The sequence below is a fragment of the Spermophilus citellus genome (assembly GCF_964194105.1).
Source record: "Spermophilus citellus genome assembly, chromosome: 5".
In the NCBI taxonomy this organism is placed as follows: Eukaryota; Metazoa; Chordata; class Mammalia; order Rodentia; family Sciuridae; genus Spermophilus; species Spermophilus citellus.
In genome coordinates this window covers 18,490,826-18,503,759 of record NC_138186.1, presented here as the reverse complement: position 1 = coordinate 18,503,759, position 12,934 = coordinate 18,490,826, and the positions used below count along the sequence as shown (strand labels likewise).

Below are 12,934 nucleotides of genomic sequence, written 5' to 3'. Positions count from 1 at the left end.
CACATCGTGTAACGCGAATGAGCCACGTAAACATGCTAAGGGAAAGAAGCTGGACACACAGGTCGCAGGTGTATGAGTCCATCCATATGGAATGTTCATGACCCGCAAATCTATGGAGAAAGAAAGTAGGCCAGTGATTGCCCTGGGTTGTGACGATGGGGACTGCTGCTCATAGTTACGAAGTTACTTTTGGGGGTGATTAAATATTTTGGAATTAGATATGAGGGCTGCACATCACTGTAAAGATATTAAAAACTCCTGAATCTGGCACTTCAAAAGGGTCAGTTTTGCAGTAGATGAGTTGCTTTTCAATAAGGATATGTATTAAAAAAAAAAGAATGGGCTCAGGATCAGCCCTTGGGTTTGTAATGCAGTTTCTGTCCCTTCCTGGCTGGGACCTTGGTTAAGTTCAGTGTCTCGGTTGCCTCTCTACAAATGAGAACAATAAATAGAAATTACCTGAAAAGCCTGTTAAAAAGAATAAATGAATTGGGCATGACACCACCGATATCAGGGCCTGATGCAGAGAAAGAAATCCACACGCACGAGCTATTTTTACGCTTTGAAGATGGCAAATAACTTTTAAAATCCTTTTTTTTAACACACTGGTGTGCGTCCAGTGTATATTCCTAGTTCTCAAGTGACAGATCTCATGGTCCAGCTCCTGGTTGATTTTCTTAAGAAAATGAGTTGATTAAAAATATTTTAGCAAGATAATGTTTGGAAACAAACATCTTTGATTGTCATTCAGAATTAGTAGCTCGGATGGGTTGTTGGATGATTTTACAAATCCTCAAGCATCTTTGAGCAGTTAGGGATGTACTTAACATTTTTCTTCTATACTATTTTATTTGGAATTAGTTTTCAGATCATTCTACTTTTCACAGACAGTGATTAAAACAAGCTAATTTAACAATATTAAAAGTCCAACTAGTTGAAATATGCAGAGCATCTCGACTAATGTCAACATGGAACAGTCTAAATTTTAAAAATGTACCTACCCTGTGTAGACTGTGGTTGTCGTTGCCTTGCACATCAGAACTGCAGGAGAGCTAGCTCCCAGGTGTGAACGCTGGTTAATTTCTGCCCTATCACTTGCTTTGGAAGTGCTTTGCTTAAAGATTAATACTAACCATTGCAGCACGGGTTTGTACATTTGGAACTAAAAACAAAACGATAACAGTGGTAATCTTTCCAACAATTATTGAAGGAGGTTTTCTCTCCTTTTTTTATTTTAGAATCAGATGTACTGAGGCTAGTCAACAAACAAATTATAAAAATCTACTGTGTTGACTTTATTTCTTGTTTCTTTTCTTTGAGGGGAGCTGATGTGAAGCCAGGCTGCAAAGCAACACCTATATGTGAGTGAGCCTGGTCTCATGAGCAGGTGTTCATTCAAGGCAAATGGCAGAAACTGGAGGAAAGGTCTGGCTGGAAGGACAGTGAAATTTATTTTTAAAAATTGTGGGGGAGGGGGCTGAGAAGGAGTCTATAGCTTATTAAGACCAAAGTCTTACATTTGTATATGAGAAAATTAAAACCAAGAGAAGTTGAGCAACTAGCCCAAGATCACTAAGCTAATTAGGTGCAGCCTTGAAAAATGAGAGAGAGAGAGAGAGAGAGAGAGAGAGAGAGAGAGAGAGAGAGAGAAATTAAAAGAGTTGTTTAACTTTATCATTTTTCCACGAAAGCCTGAGGAAATACAAATAAAATGTTTGATTCCTTTCTGTTTGGATCACTGACTCATTCTTAGATTGTTGCAATTTTGAGCTGAAACTGATAAATACAAATTAGCTATTTCATGGTTATTTAAAAAATTAAATCCAAAGGACACTTTAACCAGACCTTCTTAATTACAAATTAAGAAAACAATGCAGGAAATAAAGACATCTTAATTCTTTAAACACTCACAATGATTTTTTGTGGGGGTTAAGTACCAGGATTGAACCCAGGGGTGCTTAACCACTGAGTCACATCCAGAGCCCTTTTTATTTTTTCTTTTGAGACAGGGTCCTGCAAAATTTCTTAGGGCCTTGCTAAGTTGCTGAGGCCGGCTTTGAACTTGCAATCCTCCTGCCTCAGCCTCTGGAGCCACTGGGATTATGGGTGTGCACACCACGCCCAGATTTTTGCAAGGTTATTTAATACAACATAAGATGTGCAACCCTCTAACTTGGGCTGACCTGACCATCTGCCAATTGGCCAGGTAGCTGGACTTTGAGAAGCAGATGGGGTCAGCTGGTGGGCCTTAGGGTCCACACATGTGCTCAGCATCGTTCTTCTTGTCCCTTGGCAGGGACAGAGCTGCTTCCAGCCACCTCGTGTGGAATTCTATTTTCCTGAGAGTCCTACAGAGGCTCCTGGACTTACAGCGGGATCATGTCTAGATAAACCCACTGGGAGCTGAAAATATCCTAAGGGGAAAATACAGTGAATCCACCCAACCTACAGAGCTTACTAACTTAATAACAGCACACTGTAGAGTGTTGTGGGTTCCCCTACGGACCGTGGGGCTGATGGGGAGTTGTGACTCGCTGCTATTGGCCGGCAGCTCTAGAGAGGATCAGACTATATGTCACGAGTTCTGCAAAAGATCCAAATTCATAATCTGAAGTGTGGTTTCCATTGAATGCATAGGACTCTCACAGCATCGTAATGTTGAAAACCCCCAGTGGAGCCATCTACATTGGAGACCTACTGTACACTGGTGATGTGATCAGCATGAAAGGGGCACATGGGGGGGGGGCTTCCTATCTAGGCAGGTAGGAGCCAGAAGGTCAGTGGGAAGGGAAGCTGTCGATTCCAAGAGGGACTCTGGAAACCTGTTGATTGTTGGACCCTCTAGAACCTAAGAGAAAGAGGCCTGGGTTTGCCTTAAGGAGGTGAGAACCCGAATTGGTGGGAAGGAAGAGAGCAGCAACCCATCTCCAGCCCCAGACAGTTATAACTGTATCTGCTCCTTCTGGGTGCACAGCCCGGGGGCATTTGCCTCTCCAGGTGAAGTAAAGAGAGAGGGCTTCTTGCTGTTTTTGAAGACAAAGCTGCAAAGGCCGGATCGTGGAGGGAGAATGAGTTCTTCACTCCCAACCACAGCCGGCACACAGGATGACGCTGGATGAAATCTGGTTTCTGCCTGCCGGGTCCTTGAGCAGATTGATGTTTGCTTGTTTCATTTTACCCATAGACTTTTACTGATGCACCCTGGGTTTCATTTGTGGGCCAAGGGCACTTCCAGCATGTTCCGTCTTTGAAAAGCACAGCCAGAAGGTGGCAGGGGGATAATGGCTTTGACTCCATGTCCTTTTCCCATGGGGACAGCCTTATTTCTCCAGGCCTTAGGATGGAAATCTTTTCCCAGGTCTCCCTGATTGCCAGTTCACATCATAACTTTCCTTATATTTTTAATAGAATGTTGTCTATGTGGTTGTCTCCCCATAAACCCTGGATAGAGCTTCTCCAGGGCCAGGACCCTGATTAACTTCTCTCTGAATTCTTGGCATCTGGGGCTTGGATTGGGAATGCCCAATCAGGATTCGTTGGGTGATGAAATGATATCCATTCAGTTTAGTGGGCATTACAAAACCTCATGATCAATACCATTCATTCAGGGTGTGCTCTATGCCCTGTGCACTGTTACATGCTGGCAAAATCAACCAACCTGAGACAGCTCAGATAATGCTCCCCTGATGTGGGTTGCATTCCGGTGGGGAGAAGCCATGACGAGGGCACAATTTTCCACCCTGAATCATCAAATCAAGCCACGCTCACCTCAGCCAAAGGCCACTGGACAATACCCTTGCTGAGAAGGAACATAGCGTTGCACTGCAACACCTTCCTGATAAATGCCACCATTCCTGTCTTTTAAAACTGTTTCCATTTCCACTGTGACCTTCCTAGGATGAGCTGATCAAACTGAGCTCTTCCAAGGTGAGGTGACGATGTCACTGTCCTCGTGTCCATCTGCATGAGCCCTGACTCTCCCTTACCCCTGTTCACCGTTTGGACTGCAGAGAAGCATTAGGCGAGCATCTCCATTAAACTGTCCGCAGTGATTCACAGACGCCTGCCCCAGAGGTCACACATAATTCAGAACCCATCAGCGCGTAGGGACAGGCAGCTTAGATTGCTCCTTCCAGGATATGTTCCTGGGCGTTTGCCCACTTGAAAATTCATGGGCCACCCTGGGGGCCAGTTACACTGCCCAGCTGTGCCCTGGCGAGGTTCTTCAGCCCCCAGCCTGCCCCGAACAGCGATGGAGCTGTTCCCTCTATTGTCAGTGACAGAATCTCCACTCTGCAGAATTGTAGTCGCTGTGGGATGAGGGCATTCCCACCCACAGGGACCTGAGGTGGAAAGCCAGGAAGTAGGACAATCAGCTGTCTGTCCTCTACAGACAGCCTGCAATCATAAGTCAAAAGTCAGAGCTGGGGATGGAATCCAAACTTTGTCCCTTGACTTTGGAGTGTAGAGCGGTAACATGGCCTCTCATATTCCTGAGGGCTCGCTCTCTCTCTCTCTCTCTCTCTCAAACTTCCTGCTGGCTTATTTCTGTTTGGGGCACCCTAAGACTTGGCTGAGATCTGGGAAGAGGACGACCTGGGTCACCCAGACCCAAGTAGATAAATTAATTCATCACAAACTGTGGACCATGGCGGGGGGCAACGGCTGAAGAGCTCTTGAAGCATAAGGGGGACACAGAGAGAGGGACAGAGAGATCATTCCCATGGTTTCTTTTACACAGAGAGGAGAGGGGCAGGCCTGAGAGCAGGGGCCACACACAAACTAGGAGGGAGGAGAAGAGAGCTGGGCAGGGTTGTTGCAGTGTAGCCTGTTGAAGGAGGGAAGTCCAGGCACCTTGGGTGAGGCCAACTGCCCCTCCACTCTTGCTAGGAAATTCACGGAGCTGCATGTCGCCCGTCTACACTACGCTGATCTCCAGGTGGTCAGCTGACGCCCAGCAAATCACCCCCACCTGCAGCATGGCCCCAAAGCTTTGCCTCCTCTGTCATCTGCCAGCCCTGTGGCTCAGGAAACCCCTCCTCACCAGTGGCTGACACTAATCTACCACTGTGGCAGCTACAGGTTGAGTTGACTGTGTCTGAAGTGGTTGGAACCAGAAGTGCTTTGGGATGCTATCAGATGCTGGAGTATCTGCACACACATAATGGGATACCTTGGGGCTGGGCCCGTGTCTAAACACAGAATTAATTTATGTTTCATGCACCGCTTAAGACATATAATGTGAAGGTAATTTTATGACATGTTTTTAGTGCACCTGGGCTTTGACTGTGACCCCCTTTCGGAAAACCAAATGTGGGCTTTTCCACTCAAGTATCAGGTTGTGCTCAAAAAGTTTTGGATTTTGGAATATTTCCAATTTTTGGATTAGAGATCCATGTATTTCATCAGGATAACCTCAGATAATTGTTTTAGCCACCCCATTAGGAATCGGTAACTGCTAATATTACCCTCCTTCTACTGACAAGAAAATTGAAGTTCAGAGAGGTGTGGCTGTGATGACTATGCACTGGTTGGTGTGTCCAGGGAGAACCCTACTAGCCTCCTCCATTGTCTTGGCTCCATACTCTTGGCTTCCTGGAATTCTTATAGCTCCTAACATGCACCAGTGTTTGTAAGGGGAAGATACACATTTCGGTGTTTATTGTTTATTTTTGGTACCAGGATCGAACCCAGGGGTACTTAATCAATTAGCCACATCCCCTACCCTTTTTTATATTTTATTTAGAGACAGGGCCTTGCTAAGTTGCTGAGGCTGACTTTGAACTCATGATCCTCCTGCCTCAACCTCCCAAGCTACTGGAATTTCAGGTATGTGCCACTGTGCCTGGCTCTGCTCCTTTAAAAAGAAAACTATCCCCAAAGTGTCATTTCAGGACACTGGGCCACCCTCTTCTTTTGACTACAAGGTACTTGGGGTGATGGCAACATATTGACTTCAAGAAATCCCAGCTGTGCCACTAATAAAGGAGGCAATCATAACAGCGAACATTCATTAGGCACCTGTTATACTCGTTCTGTGCTGAGTGATACTGGGAATTTTCTCATCTTCACTTTAGAGGAGGAAAGAGACAGAGAGGCCATTCTTTTCTCAAGGTCACACAGCTGCTCAGTGGCAGAGCCAGGCTGTTGACTATGCCCTCCAATCCCTGGGTGTGTCCTGAGCTGTTTTAGCATAAACCATCGGTGGTAAGATGCTCCATCATCACTGGGCAAAACCTCACTATGAGCCAAGCGAGGCGGGTAAGGATGAGGACCCCAGTGTGTGCAGCCGAGGGCGGCCCAGAGTCCCAGGTCAGGGGGCACAGACTCAAGGGCTGGGCTACTTGAGGGCAGCACTGGAGAAGCAAAGGGAAGGATGTTAGGGACAGAGAATAGAATTTGGAGCAGGCAATTGAAAGAGAAAAGAGTTACTAAGACCAAATCTCTTGGTTTTAAATTTCGTATCTGTTCTGTTCAGGGGCGACCGGTGGGGGGCCCCCTGGGGACTTATAATGAAGGTGTTTGGATCAAGGAGCAAAAAAGAAATAGCTTGGAATTGAAGTTGCCTGCAAAGGCAGTGTGTGTGTGTGTGTGTGTGTGTGTGTGTGTGTATGTGTGTGTGTGTAAGAGATATAGAACAGAGCAGGCCCAATAATTCTCATTTTGCCATTTTCAACCGTCACAGTGGGCTTTGGGAGCAGCTATTTTGGTCTGTTTTTGTCGTTCCAGATCCACACAGGGCTGCTGTACCGTAATTCCACGGGCTTCAGTGGTTCTTTAAATTGCTTTTCCATTTGCAGAGGTGGGCCTTTGTCTTGCCCGCACTCTCCGGCTTACCACGGCTCAGCTCATTCCCTTCAAATGAACTGAGCTATTTTTTTTATTCCTAGTAGCGTCTTTGCTACTAGTTCAGCGATTTCCTTCTTTCAACATTCTCCAATGAGCATTTACGGGTCTTGGAGAGTTAATACAGCTCCTGGAACTGTGATCCATTCCTGCAGCACGGGGGAACGCGGGCTCTTCTAACTTTTAATTTCTCTTAAAATGAGCTTTTAGCTTTCTACCATCCCCATTTGGATTTTTTTTTTTTTTTTTTTTTTTTTTTTTTTACAACTGACAGTGTTTTAACTTTATTACTTAAAAGAACAACTGCAGGAGACACATTTTTGGCTGGAAATTCCACGTAGCTCCATGCCTGGCAACAGCTGAAGTTGTATCTCAATTTCCTGCCATAGAGACTTTCCTAAATATCCTGACAATTTGGATTCTCAGGATGTTTCTCGTCCTTCCAGTGTACTGATTTGGACAGAGGGGGTCCCAAAGAAAAATGAGATTTCTTTGGGATTTTTCACTGCTTATGGTAGAACCAGCAGTTAAGGCAACCATTCAGGGTAGTAAAGGGGCCCTGTGGTTAGCTTTGCAGCCATTTCTATCTCTAGGTGAAAGAAAGGTGAGAATATAATCAAGGTGAACCTCATCTTTATCATCAAAGAATGACCCTACTTGCAGAGGTAAAAATTAGGTTGTGGTCAAAGGTTGGAGGCACTTGGGAGTTTATTCCCCGCTTGTCAGGGGTGTGACCCTGAGCCACCGCTCTGGGCCTCACTTTCCTCATCTGTAAATAGGGATATTAACAAAATCCACCTAAAACCACAAGAATGGGATTCTGATTAGAAGAAGTTATACTCCATGTAAGTACAATATGTCCAAATGCACTCTACTGTCATGCATATCTAAAAACAACAACAACAACAGCAACACAAAAAGAATTAGAAAAGATCATACACCCACCAACACTGGTATGCAGTAAGGGCTTAGTAAATGTTTGCTATATTACTCTTGGGACGCTCTAGAAGAGAACGCTCTACTCCAACCCCTCATTATCATCCACCATATTCATGTTCTAAGGTGGAGAGGAATCAGCTCAGGCACATGTAGGAGCTAAAGCTGTGGCCTTTTTAGTTGGGCGCCATGATAATGCATGATTATTTTTATTGCTAGGAACCAACCCAAACTGCCTGTTCAGTCACTTTTCTAATTTATAAGCTAAAAAAAAAAATTCGACAACCAGACATTTCTGCCTAGGGTATTGAATAATTCTTAAAATAGAAGAGAAAGAAATGTTAGAGTCTGTCTTGTGGTAAGCGTGTAATGTCACTCTAATGTGATAACAGACAAGGTCCTTGTAAATCGAACTCACCACACTGAATCCTTGGTGAGTTTGTTACTGACGCTCCCGTCTTCTTCCAGGAAGATGTCCATCTGCAAATTGGCATCATTATCGTGGGCCGAGAAATAGTTGGTGATGACTCTTGCTGGAATTCCAAGACATCGCAAAACTACAAGGAAAGAGCCGTAGCCAGACATATCACCAGTATTTAAAGAATGCGTAGTAGAAGGTCCTTCTGCACATGAGATTTTCTCAAAATAAAACTTCTTTGGACATGTTCTCAAATGTTCCACACTGAAGAAAAGTGATGTGTCCAACCCTCCTGGGGCCCCGAGAGAGACATCTCACTGTGTGATGCTTTAGAATTTTAGTTGTTTATTAAATGAAGCCCACTAGCATGCAATTCCAATAACAAGGTTCTAATAGTTCATATTTACTTAGTTAATGGTTCCTTGTTTCTGGAAATAATATAATAATTTAAGAAAACAAAAGCCAATAGGAAGTTGGGAATTTACAAAACGATTCTTCAGTGGGGTTGCTCTTCCTGGCTGGAGTTCACTCTAGTGACACTCATTGGAGGGTGACACCACAGATTCATTTTAATTGTTGGATAATAAATTGCCTGGATGCAGCTCTTGCCATATGTACCTATTGATTAAACTTAATCCAAATGCCCTCCCTGGTTCCCAGGACGCCAGACATCAGGACTCATTGAAAATAATTCAGCTGACAATTTTAAGATTAATGACTTGTCGTTTTTTTTTTCCTCCTTCAGAATAGTTTAGCATTTTTAAACAAAGGCTATGTGCCTCCTTCAACAGAACAACCTTGGGAATCCAAACCTGAGCCTGGTAGAGACTCAAGGGTCCCCTTCCTTAAAAGACTTCATCTTAACACCCCAAACAATGTCAATGGCACTCACCCCTGGCTTTTGACACCCACCTGCCTCAATTGATTGGCAGTCCTTGTGCACCCAAGGTCTTACCAATGAAATGATCGTTCCTCTCATTCTATTTCTGGTGGATTCTAATGTGAGTTGCTGGCCGCTAATTCATATTATCACAGGCCGAGGCTTGTTCTAGAAAGCCTGCTACCCCTTCCCTGCAATTTCCCTCTTCAAGTTTACTCCTTCTATGACTTCATTTCTACTGTATGTTTCTGCATCTTCTTCATAGACGACCAAGGCCTGTTTTCTGCACAATGGGACAGCCTTTTTACACAGAAGGCATGAGTGGATATGGTGAAATACTCACTATTTTATCTGGCTCTAAGCTCCCCCAAATCGAACTAGTATAGTGATAGTAGGCATGGGGAGGACTTGGGTCCATTTTATTTTTTCAAGAATCATTTCACAAGAGCGGCTGCCTGTGTTGGGCACCTTCTCATCATCTTGGCCTGCAATCTGTAGGAGAGGGAGGGTCTCCTTCCAATCTTTAGACCTTCATGAAGTTCAAGTTTCTATCTAAAATTTGAAAGACCAACACTTCTAAGAGACTGAGACTTTTGTCTATTATTGCTCCCAAGAAATACATATTCCTTTAGCCCTTGGCTATCATCAAAAGGTTAAGAAAATATTTTTATTCAATTGATGCCACCCGGAAACAGAACAGACAAAACAAAACGTAACAGTCTTAGATCATTGACCCAGTGAGTACCAGACTGTCACAACTTTGAACTAAGATAGGTGGATTTTAACAATCATTTTTAAAAATGGCCTTGCCTTGGCCTCCAGCTTCTCTTTTATTTCATTTAAAAATGAAAAGTACGTAAAGCATTCTTTATTAATGAGCAGGCAGAAGGACATTCCGACTTGAGCATAATGTTTCTCCAAGGCTGTAGAAGTGGCATGTGAATAAAAATCATTACCAATGATGAAAACATACTGAAATAAATGTATTTTTTAAAATATTCACTGAATTAACTGTAACATTTTCTGGTCCAAGGGAGGCAAATGCCATCTTGAAAAATGATTCACAAGACTAAAGAGGATAATTCTGCTTCTATCTATTTGGCTCTACAGATTGGATGTTGGGTGGATTAAACACTGGAGAGGCAACCGGGAAGGTAAAGATTGTTCATTACTTTCTGATATCTAATTGCTCAGGGGCCCTGAGACTTAGGTGTAAAGATGAAGATGAGACCACCTGCCACAATCCTTTTCATAATTGGGATTAAAATTAAGTGGATATACTTTCAAAACTTCTCAATGATATGCAAGCAAGCAAATAAACAGATTTACACAACTTCTCAATAACAAATAAGTAATATACATATGTGCATGTATATCATAATTAGTTTTTTTTTAATTTTTTAACCTTTTAAAGGTATGGTTTCTGGGAAGAAAATGGCTCCTACTTCCCCCTACAGCCTCACTTGGCCCCTGTGACCCTCCACGGCCTTGGGTGTTAATGATGGATTATGCAGGATACAGTCCATCATTCTTTCCATAAAGATTCTTCAGTCAGAGAGCTATGAGCATATTTAGCCCAGTACGACTTAATTATGCATTGACTACATCCCAGAATAGTCGCCCATAAATTCTATAGCGCCAACAGGGACTGCTCAGTCCCTTTGCCAGGTTATAGATAAAATGTCTTGAAGTAAAATTTCCTTTGCATTAAAAAATATTACTCAGCTGGATACTTACATGTGTTAAAAACACCAGCAAAAACCCAGCATTGGCCATACCGGACTGGGTTCTCAGAGCTCCTGTATTCCAGTAGAATGTCAACGCTTCCAGTCCAGGCTGATGGGGGGACGCCATAGGCATAGATATTGTCCCATGATCCAACGAGGACACCTTCATCATCTTTGGCATTAATCTAAATGAGGCAAGGAAAGACAAAAAGAAAGAAAGATCATTTTGATGAGTCCCCTCCACGCTATGGCACTGGGCAATCTAAAGTTTCTGGTGCCTTCCGTATGTCCTGCGTGATGCAAACAGTTCCACTTTTCTTCAATTCACTATTATGTTGCCAGGGAAAACTAAGTATGCAAAGAGGAGGCCAAATAACCAAGACTCTCTCTTAAATAGCACAATATTAAAGCAGAGTAAGGCTGAAGGGCAGGTAGGAAGAGTTCTCTACCTATGATTTGGAGAATTTGTTCTAGAATAGTGCTGAGATTGACCAGAGGAAGAACTGCAAAAGAAAAATACTCAAAGGGATATTGTGTTGGTGGAAGAAGAACTCAAAACTGATGAAAGAGAAATCGGTGTTCTAATGGGCTTCTACTTCTATGATGAGCAGTAAAGAATTGAACAAGCTAACAGATGTTACCACAAGAACCATGGTGGGTTAATAGGAAAATAGATTCCCATGAGTGACTTATAGAGATTTTTTATTTATTAAAAAAACATTTTCCTAATGATTATTTAAAGTGGTTTAAGCTTTATAGTTTTGTTAAAAGGAATGTCTGGGATGCTATGTTTTTGATATGGAGGACATTTAGGCAGAGAGTGGCAAGATGGAATATTACAGAAAATTCTGCCACACAGACTGTAATCATTTAGGAACAGCAGACCTCAAGTGCATGAGCAAAGACCTTTTGTGTTTATCCAATAAAACTAAAGAAAGCTGGGAAGTATCAGTTGTGAGACAACCTGCCAGTATCTCTGAGCTCTGCTGAATCTATCTCTTTTGATGTAACTTTCATCACATTTGATTATAGTCAGAAGAGTCTAGGTGGAACAGAGGTATTTTTTTCTAAAAATGAGTGCTACTTCAACAATTTTTATAATTGACAATAATTTTTATAATTGACATGATGTTGTTTAAAGCCTGGCTACTCAAAATGTGGTCTATGGACCAGCAGTTTTGGCATTCTATTGGAGTCAGTAGAATCCGTAAATTCTCCCTGAACAAACCTATTGAACAAGAAAGAATCTGCATTTTAACAGGATCCACTGGGGGTTTGTGTGTACAGCAGTTTGAGAAGCATAGGTCTGGATTATGCTGAAAATATTTTAGCAAACAATGCAAAATATGATTTGAATATTGTGCATTTGGATTATGAAAGTCATACATGAAATATTGAAATATGGTGAGTTTTTATGTATTTGCTGCCTCACCAACTAAGAGCACAGCCTCCGCACCTACCCAGACCTTTCTCCTTGGCTTGATGCATTTAGTGGGAGAGGAATCTGTCTTCCTCACTGGCTCCTGAGTTTATGGAGAACAAAAATAAAATCTATGTCCTTCTGAATTCCAACAAATATTAGCAAAGAATTGGTGCCTCAAAGTAGTTCAGTAATCTCTTGTATATTCAACAAGCATATAGGCATTGTACATTGAAAATAATAAAACCAGGTCCCTGGAAGAGATGCACAAGAAACCAATCAAATGAAAGTAAAGATTACTGCTGGGTGCAATGGTGCACACCTGTAATTCCAGCGGCTTGGAAGGTTGAGACAGGAGGATCATGAGTTCAAAACCAACCTCAGCAAAAGAGAGGTGCTAAGCAACTCAGTGAGACCCTGTCTCTAAATAATATACAAAATAGGGCTGGGGATGTGGCTCAGTGGTCAAGTGCCTCTGAGTTCAATCTCTGGCTACCTCCTCACTCCCCCCAAAAGAAAGGAAGTAAAGATTACTGGTATTTAGATTGAAAAACATATAGGTAGAGTGGAACCCAAAGGAGGGAGTAATCAGTTGGTTGGAAGGGTGAGGATGTTAGGGGTTTAGTAGAGGAGATGATATTGTTAGCTGATCAGAAAAGGTCATCCACATAACATGGTGGAAAGAGTTCAAATCGCACTTGGAGTCC

At 42.9% G+C, this 12,934-nt stretch overlaps 1 protein-coding gene across 1 annotated transcript in view; it reads right to left on the bottom strand.

Annotated features, from left to right (window-relative positions):
• F13A1 (coagulation factor XIII A chain) overlaps positions 1 to 12,934 on the bottom strand; it is a 161,475-nt gene that overhangs the window by 59,488 nt on the left and 89,053 nt on the right. Inside the window, exons 7-8 of the mRNA XM_081294903.1 lie at positions 10,818 to 10,992; positions 8,201 to 8,339 (exon numbers count right to left, since the gene is read on the bottom strand). Of these exons, the coding sequence (XP_081151029.1) occupies positions 8,201 to 8,339; positions 10,818 to 10,992 (314 nt within the window). The remainder of the gene's footprint in view (positions 1 to 8,200; positions 8,340 to 10,817; positions 10,993 to 12,934) is intronic.